Source organism: Rhinoraja longicauda, chromosome 35 (genome assembly GCF_053455715.1).
Source record: "Rhinoraja longicauda isolate Sanriku21f chromosome 35, sRhiLon1.1, whole genome shotgun sequence".
NCBI classification, from domain to species: Eukaryota; Metazoa; Chordata; class Chondrichthyes; order Rajiformes; family Arhynchobatidae; genus Rhinoraja; species Rhinoraja longicauda.
Window position 1 is genome coordinate 22,532,105 of NC_135987.1, and position 15,651 is coordinate 22,547,755.

At 43.7% G+C, this 15,651-nt stretch overlaps 1 protein-coding gene across 4 annotated transcripts in view; it reads right to left on the reverse strand.

The window, feature by feature from the left end:
- samd8b (sterile alpha motif domain containing 8b) overlaps positions 1-15,651 on the reverse strand; it is a 36,289-nt gene that overhangs the window by 14,367 nt on the left and 6,271 nt on the right. For 3 of the 4 annotated variants that reach the window (XM_078428631.1, XM_078428629.1, XM_078428632.1), the window contains exons 1-2: positions 15,004-15,113; positions 3,186-3,755 (exon numbers count right to left, since the gene is read on the reverse strand). In XM_078428631.1, the coding sequence (XP_078284757.1) occupies positions 3,186-3,748 (563 nt within the window). In that variant the 5' untranslated portion in view covers positions 3,749-3,755; positions 15,004-15,113. Of the gene's footprint in view, positions 1-3,185; positions 3,756-15,003; positions 15,114-15,651 lie in introns of those variants that run through there. The other variant, XM_078428630.1, reaches the window with a different exon arrangement.

The following is a 15,651-nucleotide window of genomic DNA, read 5'->3' on the forward strand; positions in this document are numbered from 1 at the left end:
AGTTCCTTGCAAGGATGCTACCTCTTTATTTAACTTTCTGCAACAGTTTTCAGTAATTGCTTGGCTGTCCCAATACATAAAAGAATCACTGTTCAAATTTATTATACTATAACCCAATGACAAAATTTCCAGTTGCAAGTAAAATGTCCCAGCTAAATAAAACTTGAAGACCATTACAGCAAATTCTTGTAAATAACCATTTTGAATGTAAAGTTTCCACAAACCATGCTAATTACATCAATTCAAACTGCAGTTGAGGCAATCAATGCATTCACTGTAATATGAGATACCAGCAAACTACTGATTCATTTCAGGCGAACCTCACGCATTATTAAATATGATAATGTCCTGGGGCAGAATTATTGGTCATTGCTTCATTAAGATGGTGCAGACTGAATACTTCCTGAAATTTTGTATGCTGCAAGCTTGATCATAAAGCAAAGCAAAAGAGTGCTGGAGTAATTCAGCAGGTCAGGTGGCATCTCTGGTTCAGAATCATTGTAAATTTCCCCGGTGTGAGACGAATAAAGGAATATATTATCCTACCACAACCAGAGAGCAGTGCTGAACTACTATCTACCTCTTTGATGACCTTCAGACTATCCTTGATTGAACTTTGCTGGCTTTACCTTGCATTAAACATTATTCCCTTATCATGAATCTATACACTGTAAATGGATCGGATGTAATCATGTCTTGTCTTTCTGCTGACTGGTTATAATGCAACAAAAGCTTTTCACTGTACCTCAGTACACGTGACAATAAACTAAACGGAAACTGATGATAGGCAAAATCTCCATTCATAATAATGGTTAAATTGATTGTATGATCCATGAAACCACAATAAGTTTGATCTATGTGCCACACAGCGGTCAAGGTAAAGTCCATGCAAACGAACACAATGGCTTTAATTGGATCTGTGTACCACCTTCCAAAATTGGACATCCCAGGTTGTCGTTGATACGTAACTCAAAGGTTGCCAGTTAACAACTATGTACTGGCATGGAAATCTCCGGGAAGATGAACACACACAAGCCGACTGACCCACACAGACAGACACCCTAACTCACTAATTCGGCAGCATAGTGCCTTTAGCCAGCATTTTGATTGATTTCAGTTGGTTAAGCCATGTCTCCAGATATTACTGTCAAACAGATAGTTTGGGAATATCTAACAGTTAAACATTCAGAAACGTAAAGCTAATACAATTAGATTTAAACACTCAAGGACAATTAAACAGATTAAAGCTAACTCAATTAATGTAAAAGATACATAACCTGAAAGTTGCCTCTTAGCTATTCCTTCCCTGTGAAATGAATGGATTCACTGAACCCAAGGCAGGTTCACTAGAGCCCAATGGAGTGCTGTTGGCATATTATCGTGACCCCTTCAGAGAAAGCTTGGGACTGCACTGCTCACACATGCTTCCTGACAGAGGTAAATCCAGGATATCATCCCAAAATACATAGGTCTTGAAATACATAGGTTTTGAATTACATAGGTCTTGAAATAAAGGCCATTTGACAATAGTTTGTTTCCAATAGTTTTGCGTTACTGACATACTTAAAGTTAGTTAAGTTTAGTCATCATTCAGTTTTTAAACTGACCAGTGACCACTAAAAGGAATTGTTGGTAAGCAGTTTGTGCCTTTGAATGCTACAAGCTGTGCAACAGCACTGAAACCTGAAGCTTCAGAGATGTATGCCCATGATTACCAAAGCACAAGTCACATGGCCCTTGAAATTCCAATGCTTGTCCTTTATAGTTTTTGTGGCATTTCATAGTTTGCTCTTAGACCAGGAGAATTTCACAAGAGCACAATAGATATTTAACAATATGTATCCAATATATTTTCCATGTACATCTTATTTAACATGCAAATGTTCCATAATTTTCACAATTGGTCACCCACTAAACATTCAAACATCGATTTCCTAAAAATTAACCATCAGAATACAAATGCACTAAGTTCATCATCTGCTGTGAACAGAGGTGCAGGACGACCAAAATCACAGTCTATTCTCAACTGCCTTTTGGAATGCAAAAGACCAAAATGTAGGAAATGTGCAGAGTTGCAAGGGCGGCACTGTGGTCAAGCCAGTAGAGCTGCTGCCTCACAGCACCAGACCCGGGGTCCCGGGTTCGATCCTGACCTCGGGTGCTGTCTGTGTGGAGTTTGCACTGACCATGAGGGTTTCCTCCGGTTTCCTCCCACATCCCAAAGACGTGTGGGTTTGTAGGTTAATTGGCCTCTGTAAATTGCCCCGAATGTGTAGGAAGCAGATGCAAAAGTGGGATCACCTAGAACTAGTGTGAACGGTTGGCATAGACTTGCTGGGCCAAAGAGCCTGTTTCCATACTGCATCTCTAAACTAAACTAAGCTTTCATTTCCAAAGATCTGTAACATCACAATAGTGCGGCTTTGGCATTGTAAAAATGAATGAGAGCAGCAGTCTGATTGATCTCCATTGCATGAAACAGCGTTCGTTCATCAAATGGTGCTTGGCTGGGGTTTAGCAAATCACCAGACAGGAAGCAATGATTAGGATTGTGATTCAGACTGTCGGAGCAGCAGGTGCAGAGTGCCCTGAGTCACTCCACTCCACATCACTCTGCACGGCAACAGCAGCTTATCCAAATATGGAGAAATTAAATACACTGATTACAGGCATGCATACCATTGTAAAATGGGGGCAGAATTGCAAGAGGACTGCCTTTAACATTAATTTGATTTACATAAAACGCACACAGAGGGTATTATATGGAAAGAGCTTTCAGACAAAGTGGTTGACACAGGTACAATAACATTTTAAAAACTTGGACAGGTTCATGGAAAATATAGGTTTAGAGAGATATGGTTCAAATATGGGCAAATGGGACTGGCATAGAACCTTGGTCAGAATGGACGGGTTGCACTGATGTGCTGTACGGTGCTACAAAGATTTAACAGTATTGATAGTAATGATTTAATAGTAAATAGTAGGCATAGATTAGAGATTGAAAAGCTACAAAAAAATCAGAGCCGGCTGCGAACATACATTTCCCAGGATACTTCAGGAGCCCAAAGCCACAGGTGCTCCATTTTGATGAGGTACGTTCCCCAATGACTCCAGCATGCCTTCTACTCACTTGTGATCAATTTACTGTACAAGCATAATTTATCATCACATGATGTAATGCTTACCTATCCAGGAATATGTCTGGTAGGGGTGGATAGGTTTGCATGTCAGGGACACGTTCATGAACTATTACCATCACAATCGATGTAAACCCAAAGACTATAAACACATAAATAGAACTCAAAATAGTCTTCCAGTACTCGGGGTCAAGTCTTCGTGTTTGATGTTTGTGGTATTTACCATTCTGAAATTGTTCACTATTCAAATCTCCACCAGAACCGCCACTGTCCCCAAAGTGCTCCACACCATTGCACTGACAGTCCTTGCCTTGTGAAGAGTTTGTGGCACCAGGACAATCGTCACTCGTGTAACCCATCTCTGTCAGGACATCTTTGTGCTGTTTTTGCAGTTTCCGAATAGACACCATTAACCTTTTAATGTCACCCAACACTTTCAGTTCTAAAGGTGGGCAGCGTAAATCATATTCAGTCAAAGTTAACAGGGCAACGCCATCCAGTCTGTGCTTATTACACAGGAGATCAACATAATCGCTGAAGCCTTCCTCCTTTAGCCACTTGGCTACATGTTTGCTGCTCCAGCGTCTGATATTAAACTGGCTTCCCATCATGGTTCAACTGGAAAAAAACAAACAAAAGGTCTTCACTGTGTGGAATTACACATCTGATTTAGCAGAATTTAGTCATTGAAAAAATACTTTACATAATATTACATATACTTAGATATTACACATATGAAGGTTCCTCATTTACATAAATACTTCAAATTAAGATGTGGCTTGTTCCTTAGGGTCTAGGCCTTTCAAGGATAGAATGTTTTGTACTATAAAGTGAATTCACACTGGATACCACAATGTTATGGTAATCTCCTCCCTTGCTTCATTGAAGGAAATGCAATCCCACTGTCAGCTGCATTAAAACAGACAGCCACAATAAAGCTGACACTCATAGAACACACACATAGAATATAGAACACTACAGCACAGGATTGGGCCCCTCGGCCCACAATTATTGTGCTGAGCTTGAAGTTATTATTGTGCTGACCAATGATAATCCGTACATTAGTTCTATCCTAAATATTAGGGACAATTTACAGAAGCCAATTAATGCGCAGACCTGCACGTCTTTGAAATGCAAAAGGAAACTAGAGCACCTAGAGAAAACCCACACAGTCACAGGGAGAACATACAAACTCCGTACAGGCAGCACCAGGGTCAGGGTCGAATCCAGGTCTCTGGCGCTGCAAGGCAGCAACTCTACCGCTGCGCCACTGGGTCACCCTAATTCTCCATACTGATCGCACTGCTCTCCAAGTCCTCCTCAGTGAATACAGATGCAACATACGACCGATCCGACCTTCTCCCTGGTCATCCTCTTGTTTTTAACATACGTATAAAAAGCCGTGGGATTTTCCTTAATCCAACTTGGCAATTACTTTTTATGGCCCCTTTTGGCCCTTCTAATCGCCCGCTTGAGTTCTTTCCTACTCGCTTTATATTCCACTTAAGCCCCGTCTAACACAACTTTCTTAAACCTGACATACGCTTCCTTTTTCTTCCTGACCAAGTTTACAACCTGCTTGGTGATCCACGGATCCCTTACTTTGCCATCCTTATCCCTTGCTCATTACTGGAACATGCTGATCCTGCCTTTAAACAACTCCCGCATGTCCTCTGTGGACTCACCCAATAACAACTGCTCCCAATCTACCCTCCTTCGCTCCTGCATATTGACATTATAATCTGTCTTGCCCCAATTAAGTATCTTCTCCTGACATCCAGACTTATCCCTATTCAAAACAATCTTAAAACTTATGGAGTTGCGATCACTATCTCCAAATTCTTCTTACACCACAACAGCAGTCACCTGGCCAGGCTTGTTTCCCAATCCAAGGTCCAGTATGGACCCTCTTCGAGTCGGATAATCCACATACCGTGTAAGGAAACCTCTTGGATACACCTAAAAGATTTGGCCCTGTTTAATCCTCTTGCACTCAGTACCAATCAATATTGGGGACCAAATTAACATTTTAGAAGCTTCCCCCATCCTATAGAAATGGCACACCCATTCCTGCTGCAAGCACTGAATCCAATTTGACCAGACATGCATTTAACAAGATGATTAGTTGAGTTTAGAGATACAATACGTATCTCGATCCTGAGCATGGAAACGAGCCCTTTGGCTCACTGAGGCTATGCTGACCATCGATCACCCGTTCACACTAGTTTTATGTTATCCCACTTTCTCATTCACACACTACGTTGTAGGGGCAATTTACAGATGCCAATCAATCTACAACATATAAACCTTGCAGGCCTTCAGAATGTGGGAGGAATCCAGAGCACCCGGAGGAAACCCATGCGGTTTCAGGGAGAACATGCAATCTTAAAAAAAACAGCACCCGAGGTGAGGACGAAGCCCAGCTGTGCCACTGCATTTTACAATTTCATATTTACTGGAATTCACCTATGGATTTATTTTTCCATAAACACTACCAAGTTTAAAATGCAAATATTTGTGTAAAAATATCCAAATTTACTACAATACCAATCTTAATTGTTTTTTAGTTAATCTAATGCAATGCACTAAACAAAGAGTGAACAACATGGGTGTGATCTCTTGTATCGTTTCTGTCGTTTATAACTCAAATCAGGCCTGTTGAACAAGTAACCAACCACTCCTCAGTCAAAAAGATATCATATGTTAAGCATTAGAAAATCAGTATTGACCTGCAGACAAGAATGTTATGGGGAAACAAGGAACTGCAGATGCTGGTGTACAAAAGACAAAGTGCTGGAATAACTCAGTTGGACAGGCAGCATCTCTGGAGAACCTGGATAGGGCATGCTACTTTGTTTACCCCAACACATCTCATATATAACAGAACTTTATTGTCATTCGGTACAAATACCGAACGAAATTTCAGCAGTCACAAGACACAGCAAAAAAGAAAAGAACACAGGACACACGACCCCAACACCAACATCCATCACAGTGACTCCAAACACCCCCTCACTGTGATGGAAGGCAACAAAACTTCCACTCTCTTCCCCCCCGCGCCCACGGACAGGCAGCTCGACCCCCACCAAGGCAACCGACACGCACAGCCCCCGCAAGGGGATGGAAGGCCCCGCGGCCGAGCCGCACCGGGCACTGAAACGTCCCGCGGCCGAGCCGCGCCGGCGACTTCCAAGACAGAGCTGAGATGACCGCATTCTCTTCATATCACAAAGATTTCTGCAGCTATCACCTGCCAACTCCTCTCTTACTTCAACCAAACTAACAACTGTCCCCAGAATCATATATTCCATACTTCCAAGTCTCACTCATCTAAAGCTTGGATACATGTAAAGCTCACTGCCACCATCTTAATTACCACCATGATATTGCTCTATCCCTGTGACTGGATAAACTGAGAGATTGGGAATTTGAAGGATTGAGGCTAAACTGCTTCCACAGCAACATTTATATTTTAAGTCAAGAGTTCAGGTCAAGTGGGATGGCAATCGCAGTTGTACTTAGTCTGAAGAGTAAAGTTAAAGGAGCTTACCTGACCTCCCTCAGCTCTGCCCAGCCTCCTCGCTGAAGTCTCTCAAGCCAAAGCCCTGCACTTCAGCCCAAATATCTTCAATCTGAAGAAGGGTCCCGACCCGAAACGTTGCCCATTCCTTCTCTCCAGAGATGCTGCCTGCCCCGCTGAGTTACTCCTGCATTTTGTGTCTACCCACACCTTGTCTCAATATGGCTGCTCTAAAATACTCGAGTGATCACTGTGGCAAAGATCTATATCCAATTAATTTCTTGCATTTAATGCCGGAGGACGACCAGGTCAGTCTGAGAAATATGTTACTCTTACCAAAGGGTAGCAGTCACTAGCTTTATATAATCAGATTCCACCAATGAGAAACACACACACCTCTGACGACAGCCCACTTGACCTGAACTCTTGACTGTACTTTTTAAATATAAATGTTGCTGTAGATGCAGTGTAGTTTCAATCCAACTTTTGAACTTGCACCTGCACATAAACCAGGGTGACACAGCTAAACATGCTCTGTCAACTCCAACTTCTACCTTGCTTTCAGCTACTGCAAATTACTCCCGATTCAACCATTTCCGACTATTAATGGCATCACTTCATTTGTTTCTAAATTTACATCTGTCATCTTGCAGAGAAAAGGATGTGCAATTTAGAAGCTACATAAGCAAAGTACAAATCTTAACTCAGAATTAACATTAGGACTTTGATCCGAGTAAAAATAATTAATTTGCAGGTTTTTAAATTAAAGTAGTTTAATTGAGGTAAGATTATATTACCCTGGTGATTCAGTATTTACCAAAGCACAAGCACTATCATGCAGATTATTAAAGCTCACACTGATGGTACAGTTTCAGCAACTCTGGACACTTTGTTCCAAAGTCCCCTGGACATGTAGTCTGTGCCTCAGTTACTTATATCTTCAAAATTCCTTCTGAGCAAAGGGCAAAAGATAACATTTTCTATTGCACAACACACTTCTCAGCATCCTTTGTCCATTTAGCTCATGAAGGAATTTGTGGGACTTTGGAACAGATTGGAACGTTTGCTAACACTGTGTGGTAGTCAAGGGAAATCTCACACAGAGGTAGCTGGCTGGGGTTGTTGAAGGTCAATCATCCAAGCTGCAGCATATCACCTCGGAAAGCCCACCCACCGTTAACTTCATCGATAGTCTTCCTTCAATCAGAACTTCAGAAGCATTCAACTCCACTCCCCACACTTCACCAAATGAAGCAGCCAATGGCTGCCATGCAGCAAGACCGGCACATCTTTCACACATGGGATGATGTGTCAAGAACATGCAAACTAAAACTGCTGCAGACCGCAAGGTCATCTCCAACAAGAAAGTGGAACCACTTACCTTTGGCATCCAACAGCATTACCATGTAGAGCTCCCCCAGCATCAACAGCCTGGGGAGGGGCAATTGTCACCGCTGATCAAAAACTCGCCATATCGCATAAATACTGTGAGAGCATTTATAAGAACAAGTCAGAGATTGGGTATTAGACAATAGACAATAGGTGCAGGAGTAGGCCATTCAGCCCTTCGAGCCAGCACCGCCATTCAATGCGATCATGGCTGATCACTCTCAATCAGTACCCCGTTCCTGCCTTCTCCCCATACCCCCTCACTCCGCTATCCTTAAGAGCTCTATCCAGCTCTCTCTTGAAAGCATCCAACGAACTGGCCTCCACTGCCTTCTGAGGCAGAGAATTCCACACCTTCACCACTCTCTGACTGAAAAAGTTCTTCCTGATCTCCGTTCTAAATGGCCTACCCCTTATTCTTAAACTGTGGCCCCTTGTTCTGGACTCCCCCAACATTGGGAACATGTTTCCTGCCTCTAACGTGTCCAATCCCCTAATTATCTTATATGTTTCACAACACAGCACAAGCACAAGCCTTACCAACCAAAAAACAAAGCCTTTCCACTGTCTACTTAATACAGCTCAAGCAATAATCAACAAGGTGGCAGCACCCAGGACATGCAGCTTGCTCGGCTAGTTGTCTGCTCAACATCCTCCATCACCAGCTGCAGTGCACTGCTGTTACTCACCGAGGCTTCTCCGACAGCACCTCATAAACACGGTGACCTCCAGCACCACCAACAAGGGCTTCAAGCACATGGGAACACCACCAACAGGATATATCCCTCCAAGAGGCACACCATCCTGACTTCAACATATATTATTGATAATCACTGGATCAAAACCCTGAAACTCGCAACCCAATAGCATTACGAGGCATCTTCACCAGGAGAACGTCAGCAGCTAAGGTGTCACCACCACCACCCACTGACACAAGCACAATAACGGATAGGCATTAAGTGGCATTGCCACTGATGGCCACACCTCAAAGAATACCAGAAATGTTTGGGAGAATAGGTTACATTTCATTTGATGGAAACATTGAAAAGCATTTTTTAGCATATATTTTTCTATGCTAAATTGTTATATAGTTTAACAATTTAAACCAGTGCATTGAAAGTCACAGGAAATGGCTGAGAAAATGAGTAACTAAGACCTTTTTTTTAAAAAACAATAATGACAAAGGTCCTCTGCAGCAAATTATAATTAAGCTCCATTCAAGGTTAGACTCACTCTTTGCAAACTAGTTCCCACTGAGCATTATTCTCTCACTAAATATAAAAGTATCTGTAATATAAATGGAATGTACCATTAAAAATACAGAAAAAAACTCTCAAAAATCCACTCAAAAATTAGTATCAACCCGAAAATCAAGTAAAGAATTACAAACAAAACAATCAGATCAAGAACTGATTAAATATAAATGCAGCACTGATGTCACTTTATTGGTGATGAATGGGTTTAATTCACCATCAGCACGACAGTAAACAGTTTATCTTTCCAATCATATTTCCTTCAAGTCAGTCCCACAGATTCCAGATTTTTTTGGACGAAGGGAGACGCGTTGCAAGACTTCAGTACTTGAAATTCTACATTCACAAGAAATCTTAACACGTTTGTCTTCTCAAATACACCTTTGCATGCAATAAACTGTAAACTGTACAAAAGAATAGTCAGCCAGCACAGCCGTTCTCATTTTGCAGGGTTCACTATTCCAGCAGCCATGGGCACTACATCAGATGAACATCGGTTTTACCAATGCCAAGCAACAGCAAGAACTGGTTTAGGGAAAACATCATATATATATTATAATTAGACGATGTCAATGTTAATATTGTAGTCTTTATACTGAGTACAGTGTATATAACTTCATATGCACAATGGGGAAAGAATGTCAGAAGTAAACAGCAATTTCTGTCTGAAGCCCAAGTGAACATGCCACATGCTGGGACAAATACACTGACTTGCCCGTAATAATTCTACAAAAATCCCTCCACATGTAGACTCATGAGACTTTCACTATGTGGGTCTGAAGACATGGTGTGGACGGTCCATCTCAAAGTTTCTGCAAGCCATGGATTGGTTCTTAGCATTTCCAGAAGCTATACATCAAAATATTCTTTTTTTTAAACTGGAAAACACCGTTTTACAAAAACTATCCAAATTGAACCATATTTAATTATGACAAAAGTCAAACCTATTCCAGTCCTGCAGGGGTGTAACAATAAAACTCTGATCCAATCACGAGTTTGAAATTGACAGACTCATGAGATCATTGCCATTGAGTAAGCACTGAGATACCACACCATGAGATACAACACCATGAGACATGTCCACCAGTTGGTGCACTTGCTGTGCTGATAACTTGCAAACTGACAGCATCAGCTACTTTTATGGCTGCGTACTTCGTTGCAAATGGCAGATCCTGCATGGAGTGTCCACCACAAATTTATTTTTGAACACTTAACAACAAAATAGCATTAACAACTCTAAGCAAAGACAAAAAAGCAGAACTTGAGGGCAGGAAACTTGTGGTTAATCCCAGTGAAGGGAGGAATAGGATCGGACATATGATTGTGCGGCTGAGGAGTTGGTGCAGAGGGCAGTGACTCAGATTTTTTGACCATTCAAATTTCTGAGGCAGAGGTGACCTGTAAAAGAGCAATGAGTTACACCTGAACAGGAGGGGGGCAATGCTACGAGGGAGGGTTAATCTACATTGGCAGGGGATTGGGATTCAAAGCAGTAGGAAGTCAGATGAGAGACTGGAGGTTGTTATGGAAGTCAAAAAGAGCAAGTTCGGTCAGGCAGGAGCATAGCAGGGAGCAAAGACTATTGGATTTCTTTGCATTTACTTTAATACAAGAGGCCTAACAAGCAAGGCGGATGAACTCAGGGCATGGACAGGTACGTGTGACTTAGATATTATAGCCAATACAAGCTGAGGGAGATATAGACTGGCAGCTTAATGTTCCAGGGTTCAGGTGCTGCAGGCAGGACAGAGTTGAAGGAAAGAGAGGAGGAAATGTTGCATTTGTGATTTTATTAGAACATTACAACAATAATCTGAGGCAAAATTGCTGAGGGATCATCCAATGTCGGAATGGAGCTGAGAAATAAGGGGATGATCACCTTGTTGGGATTGTATTGTAGGCCAAATAGTCAATGGGAATTGGAAGAAAAATATACCAAGTAATTGCAGACAGCAACAAGAATAACAGGGGTGTCACAGCAAGGGATTTTACCTTTATTATTATAAACTGGGACTAGCATGGGTTTAGATCAGATGGAATTTATTAAATATGTTCAGGAAAGGTTTTGTCAGGCATTATATAGAAGGCGCAACTCGGGAGAGGCAAATTCACTGGAAGGGATACTGAGGGATAGGATATACATCTTGTTGGATAGATAGGGGGTGATTAGGGAGTCATCATGGCTTTGTGCATGAGAGATCCTGAACACGGATTTGATTTGAGGTTTTTTTAACAGGTAACCAAGAAGGCTGATGGGTCCGGGTGGTAGGTGTAGTGGATTTCAGCTAGGCCTTTGATAAGGTTCAGTATGGTAGGCTGCTCTCGAAGATCAGATCGCAGGGAGAGCTAGCTAAGTGGATACATACACAAAATGCTGGAGTAACTCAGCAGGTCAGGCAGCATCTCGGGAGAGAAGGAATGGGTGACGTTTCGGGTCGAGACCCTTCTTCAGACTGATGTCAGGGGTCTCGACCCGAAACGTCACCCATTCCTTCTCTCCCGAGATGCTGCCTGACCTGCTGAGTTACTCCAGCATTTTGTGAATAAATCGATTTGTACCAGCATCTGCAGTTATTTTCTTATACAAGTGGATACACAATTGGCTTGCTGGTAGGAAGCAGAGGGTGGTTGTTGAAGGTTGTTTTAGACTAAAACGTCATGACAAGTGGTGTACCTCACGGATTGGTGCTGGGCCCATTGTTGTTTGTCATCCAATATCAACCCTATGTTGAGAATGCATAATGATGTGAATTTGTACGTGACATAAAAATAGATGGTATTGTATACAGTGAAGGATATTATCCACAATGACAGTGTGACCTTGATTAGCTGGGTAAGTGGGCAGAGTCATAGGGTGGTAGAACACAGAAATGGCCTTCAGGCCAACTAACCCCATCTAAGCTTTAGTCCAATTTGCCTGCAGTTGGCCCTCAAAGTGAAAAAGGTTGCCTCTCTGGTTTGAATTCAAAGAAATGGCAAATAAAGTTTAATTGAGATGAGTACAGGGCATTGCATTTTCATACGTCAATGCAGAATATGACTTAATATAGTGAATAAGAAGGCTTTTGGCTCGCTGGCCTTCATCATTAAGGACATGAATATTGAAGTGGGACATTATGTTGCAGTTGTACAAGATGCTGGTGAGGCAGTTGAGTTGTTTACCCAGGGTTGGGAAATGAAAAAATATAGGGCATAGGTTTAAGGGGAGAGAGGAAAGATTTTATCGGAACCCAAGGAGCAACTTTTTCGCTAAGAGAGTGGTGGGTATATGAAAGAGGAGGTAGTTGTGGAACATTTAACTGGTACAATATGGGAAAGGTTTAGGGGGATATGAATCAAATGTGGGCATTGAGACTAGCTTGGATGGGCGCCATGGTCACATGCATGGATTGGGCATAGGGTTTAATTGGATAAGTATGTACCTAAAGCAGTAAATTAGAGACCAAATTTCCTGCCATGAGCAACTCCTGAAAACCATTCAGCTATCTACAAGGCAATGGTCAATAGTTTAGGTCAGAGATACAGCATGAAAACAGGCCCTTCACCCCAATGAATCCTCACCAACCATTGATCACCTGTTCACACTAGTTCTATGTTATCCCACTTTCTCATCCACTCCCCTTACACAAGGGGCAATTTACAATGGCCAATTAACCCCCAGGGCCATAGCTGCTATGAACCAGTCCTGTTGAGCCGGATGGTCACATCGCACAGTGATCCGGCACAGATCTACTTGCACTTTATTCTGTTTTAAAACTGTTACAATTTGTTTCATTGGGTTGTTTAAATTAATACTAACTAGCTAATTAAATTATTGCATCGTATGGGAGGCGCATTCCCAATCTCATTGTACCCCTGTACAATGACAATAAAGATATATTGTATTGTATTGTATTGAACCCACGTGTCTTTAGGATGTGGGAGGAAACCAAAGCACCCGGAGGAAACCCACGTGGTCACAGGGAGAACGTGCAAACTTCACAGAGTCAGCACCCGAGGTCAGAATTGAACCTGTAAACCTAAAAATCAATCTGAAGAAGGGTCTCAACCCGAAACGTCACCCCTTCCTTCTCTCCAGTGATGCTGCCTGACCTGCTGAGTTACTCCAGCATTTTTTGTCTACCTTCGATTTTAACCACATTTTTCCTAAACCTAAAAATTGTGTTAGGAAAAAGTGTATAGTACCCAGCTACAAAGACAAATGTTAAGTTTACCATTTTCACATTAACATCTTTTAAACATATACTGTTTATGAATTTTAATTTTAAATCTTTACTGGGGCTCAAACATTGTGATTATAACCCAAATGTTTACTCACGTAAGCAGCACCACGGACCCTCAAAACTTATTTTTGAAACTCTGCCTTCTGAAATGAAATCAACGCTTTTGGAAAATATTTCAGAAGATTATGTTTTGAAAATCAATTCTGCAGGTTACACCCTATCTAGTCCAAACCAAGCTGCCTACATACTAATCTGCATCAATCAGTGTTTTGGATTTCATAAACACATGATTACAAATTCACTGCTTAAACAACGTTCAAATTAACAAATACTTTTACTGCCAATAACAAACAAACAAAACTTCAACTGTTGGCCTGAAATGCCATTGACCGAACGTTAACTTTCTTGCTCTTTGTCGAGGTTATTGTTTGTATTCAAAACCTCCAGAGCCCTCAGTATTTTGCTTTTGATAAGCCCCAACATCATCATCGTATATATCCCTGTGGCATTCACAATGTACATAAACAAAACACTTCCTCTGAAAAATAAATAGCTGTAGCTTTTGACCAAAGGTTAAATGTTGAGAAAGTCGACCTTTCGTCATTGATGCTGCCTGATTTGCTGAGTTTATCCAACATTTTTTGTTTCTGTAACAACTCCTAAAGCCTGTCTGCTGGGTCCATGTCCCATACATTATCTGCCCACTCCCTCTACAGATGCTGCCTGGCCCGTTGAGATCCCCAGCACTTTGTTCTTTTCGTCTAAAACATTGTGGCTGTCGGTACAGCATCTGTGAATAGGCTTCACTATTTAATTTACTAAAATTTAAATCAGGTCAGTGTTCCAATTGCAGAATCAATTTCTGGCAAAGCTCTGAGTGTCTTGAGCAATCACATTTGTGCCAAAGCCTCCGGCAATAAACAACAGGCAACACGTCCACTCAGTCTGAAGGGTCTCGACCCGAAACGTCACCCATTCCTTCTCTCCAGAGATGCTGCCTGACCTGCTGAGTTACTCCAGCATTTTGTGAATAAATACCTTCGATTTGTACCAGAATCTGCAGTTATTTTCTTCCACTCACATAAGGGAGTGACCACTCCAACCCCTGCTGACCCCCGCCTCTCCTCCCGCACCCCCCATCTCCCCCCACCCGCTCCAGCCTCACCCACCCCCACCCATCCCCCCCACCCGCTCCAACCTCACCCCCCCCTCCCCCAACCCCACGCCCCCTCCCCCAACCCCACGCCCCCCTCCCCCAACCCCACCCACCCGCTCCAGCTTCACCCACCCCACCCTCCCTCGTCTCCCTCTCCCCTCAGACACTACCCCCGGCTCCCCAGTCCTTGACCTCTCCTAGCCCCCCCCCCCCCCGGACCCCCTCTCCCCCTCTCCTGATGCTGATCCCTTCATCCCCAGAACATCATCCCCGCCCCAACCCTCCTCACCCACTCCCCGCCCGCAGGCGGCCGGCTGTCACTTACCCCACAGCACAGGTTGGCTCCGTGGCCGGGCCTGTCAGCGCTCGCTGCGGCTGCGGACCGACCGACCACCCGCCTGGACTAGCCCGGCGCCGTCTCGTCATCAGCCCCGCCCCCGCCCCCGTCAGCACAGCGCCCCCTGCAGCCCCGGAGACACAGCGCCCCCTGCAGTACAGCGCCCCCTGCAGCACCGGAGACACAGCGCCCCCTGCAGCCCCGGAGACACAGCGTCCCCTGCAGTACAGCGCCCCCTGCAGCCCCGGAGACACAGCGCCCCCTGCGGACTGGGTGGGGAGGCTACTGAGTACAGGGTCAGAGCGTCGTGCTCCAGCTGTGTCTGGACACTGCGGACAGTGGTTTGACTCAGGCCGGGCTCTGAGCGCGGGTGCAGGGAGTACATCAGACCCGGGCCCGGGAGACAAAGGGGGGGGGGGATTTCCTGAAATCTAAAAAAAAATTACAAAACCCGAAAGGGTGAAAGGGGGGGGCAGTGGAGGGGGGTTGGGTGGGGGGGAGCAGTGGAGGGGGGTTGGGGTGGGAGGGGGGTGCCTGGGGGGGCAGTGGAGGGGAGGTAGGGTGGACCAATGGAGGGGGGTTGGGGTGGGGGGAGCAGTGGAGGGGGGTTGGGGTGGAGCAGTGGAGGGGGGTTGG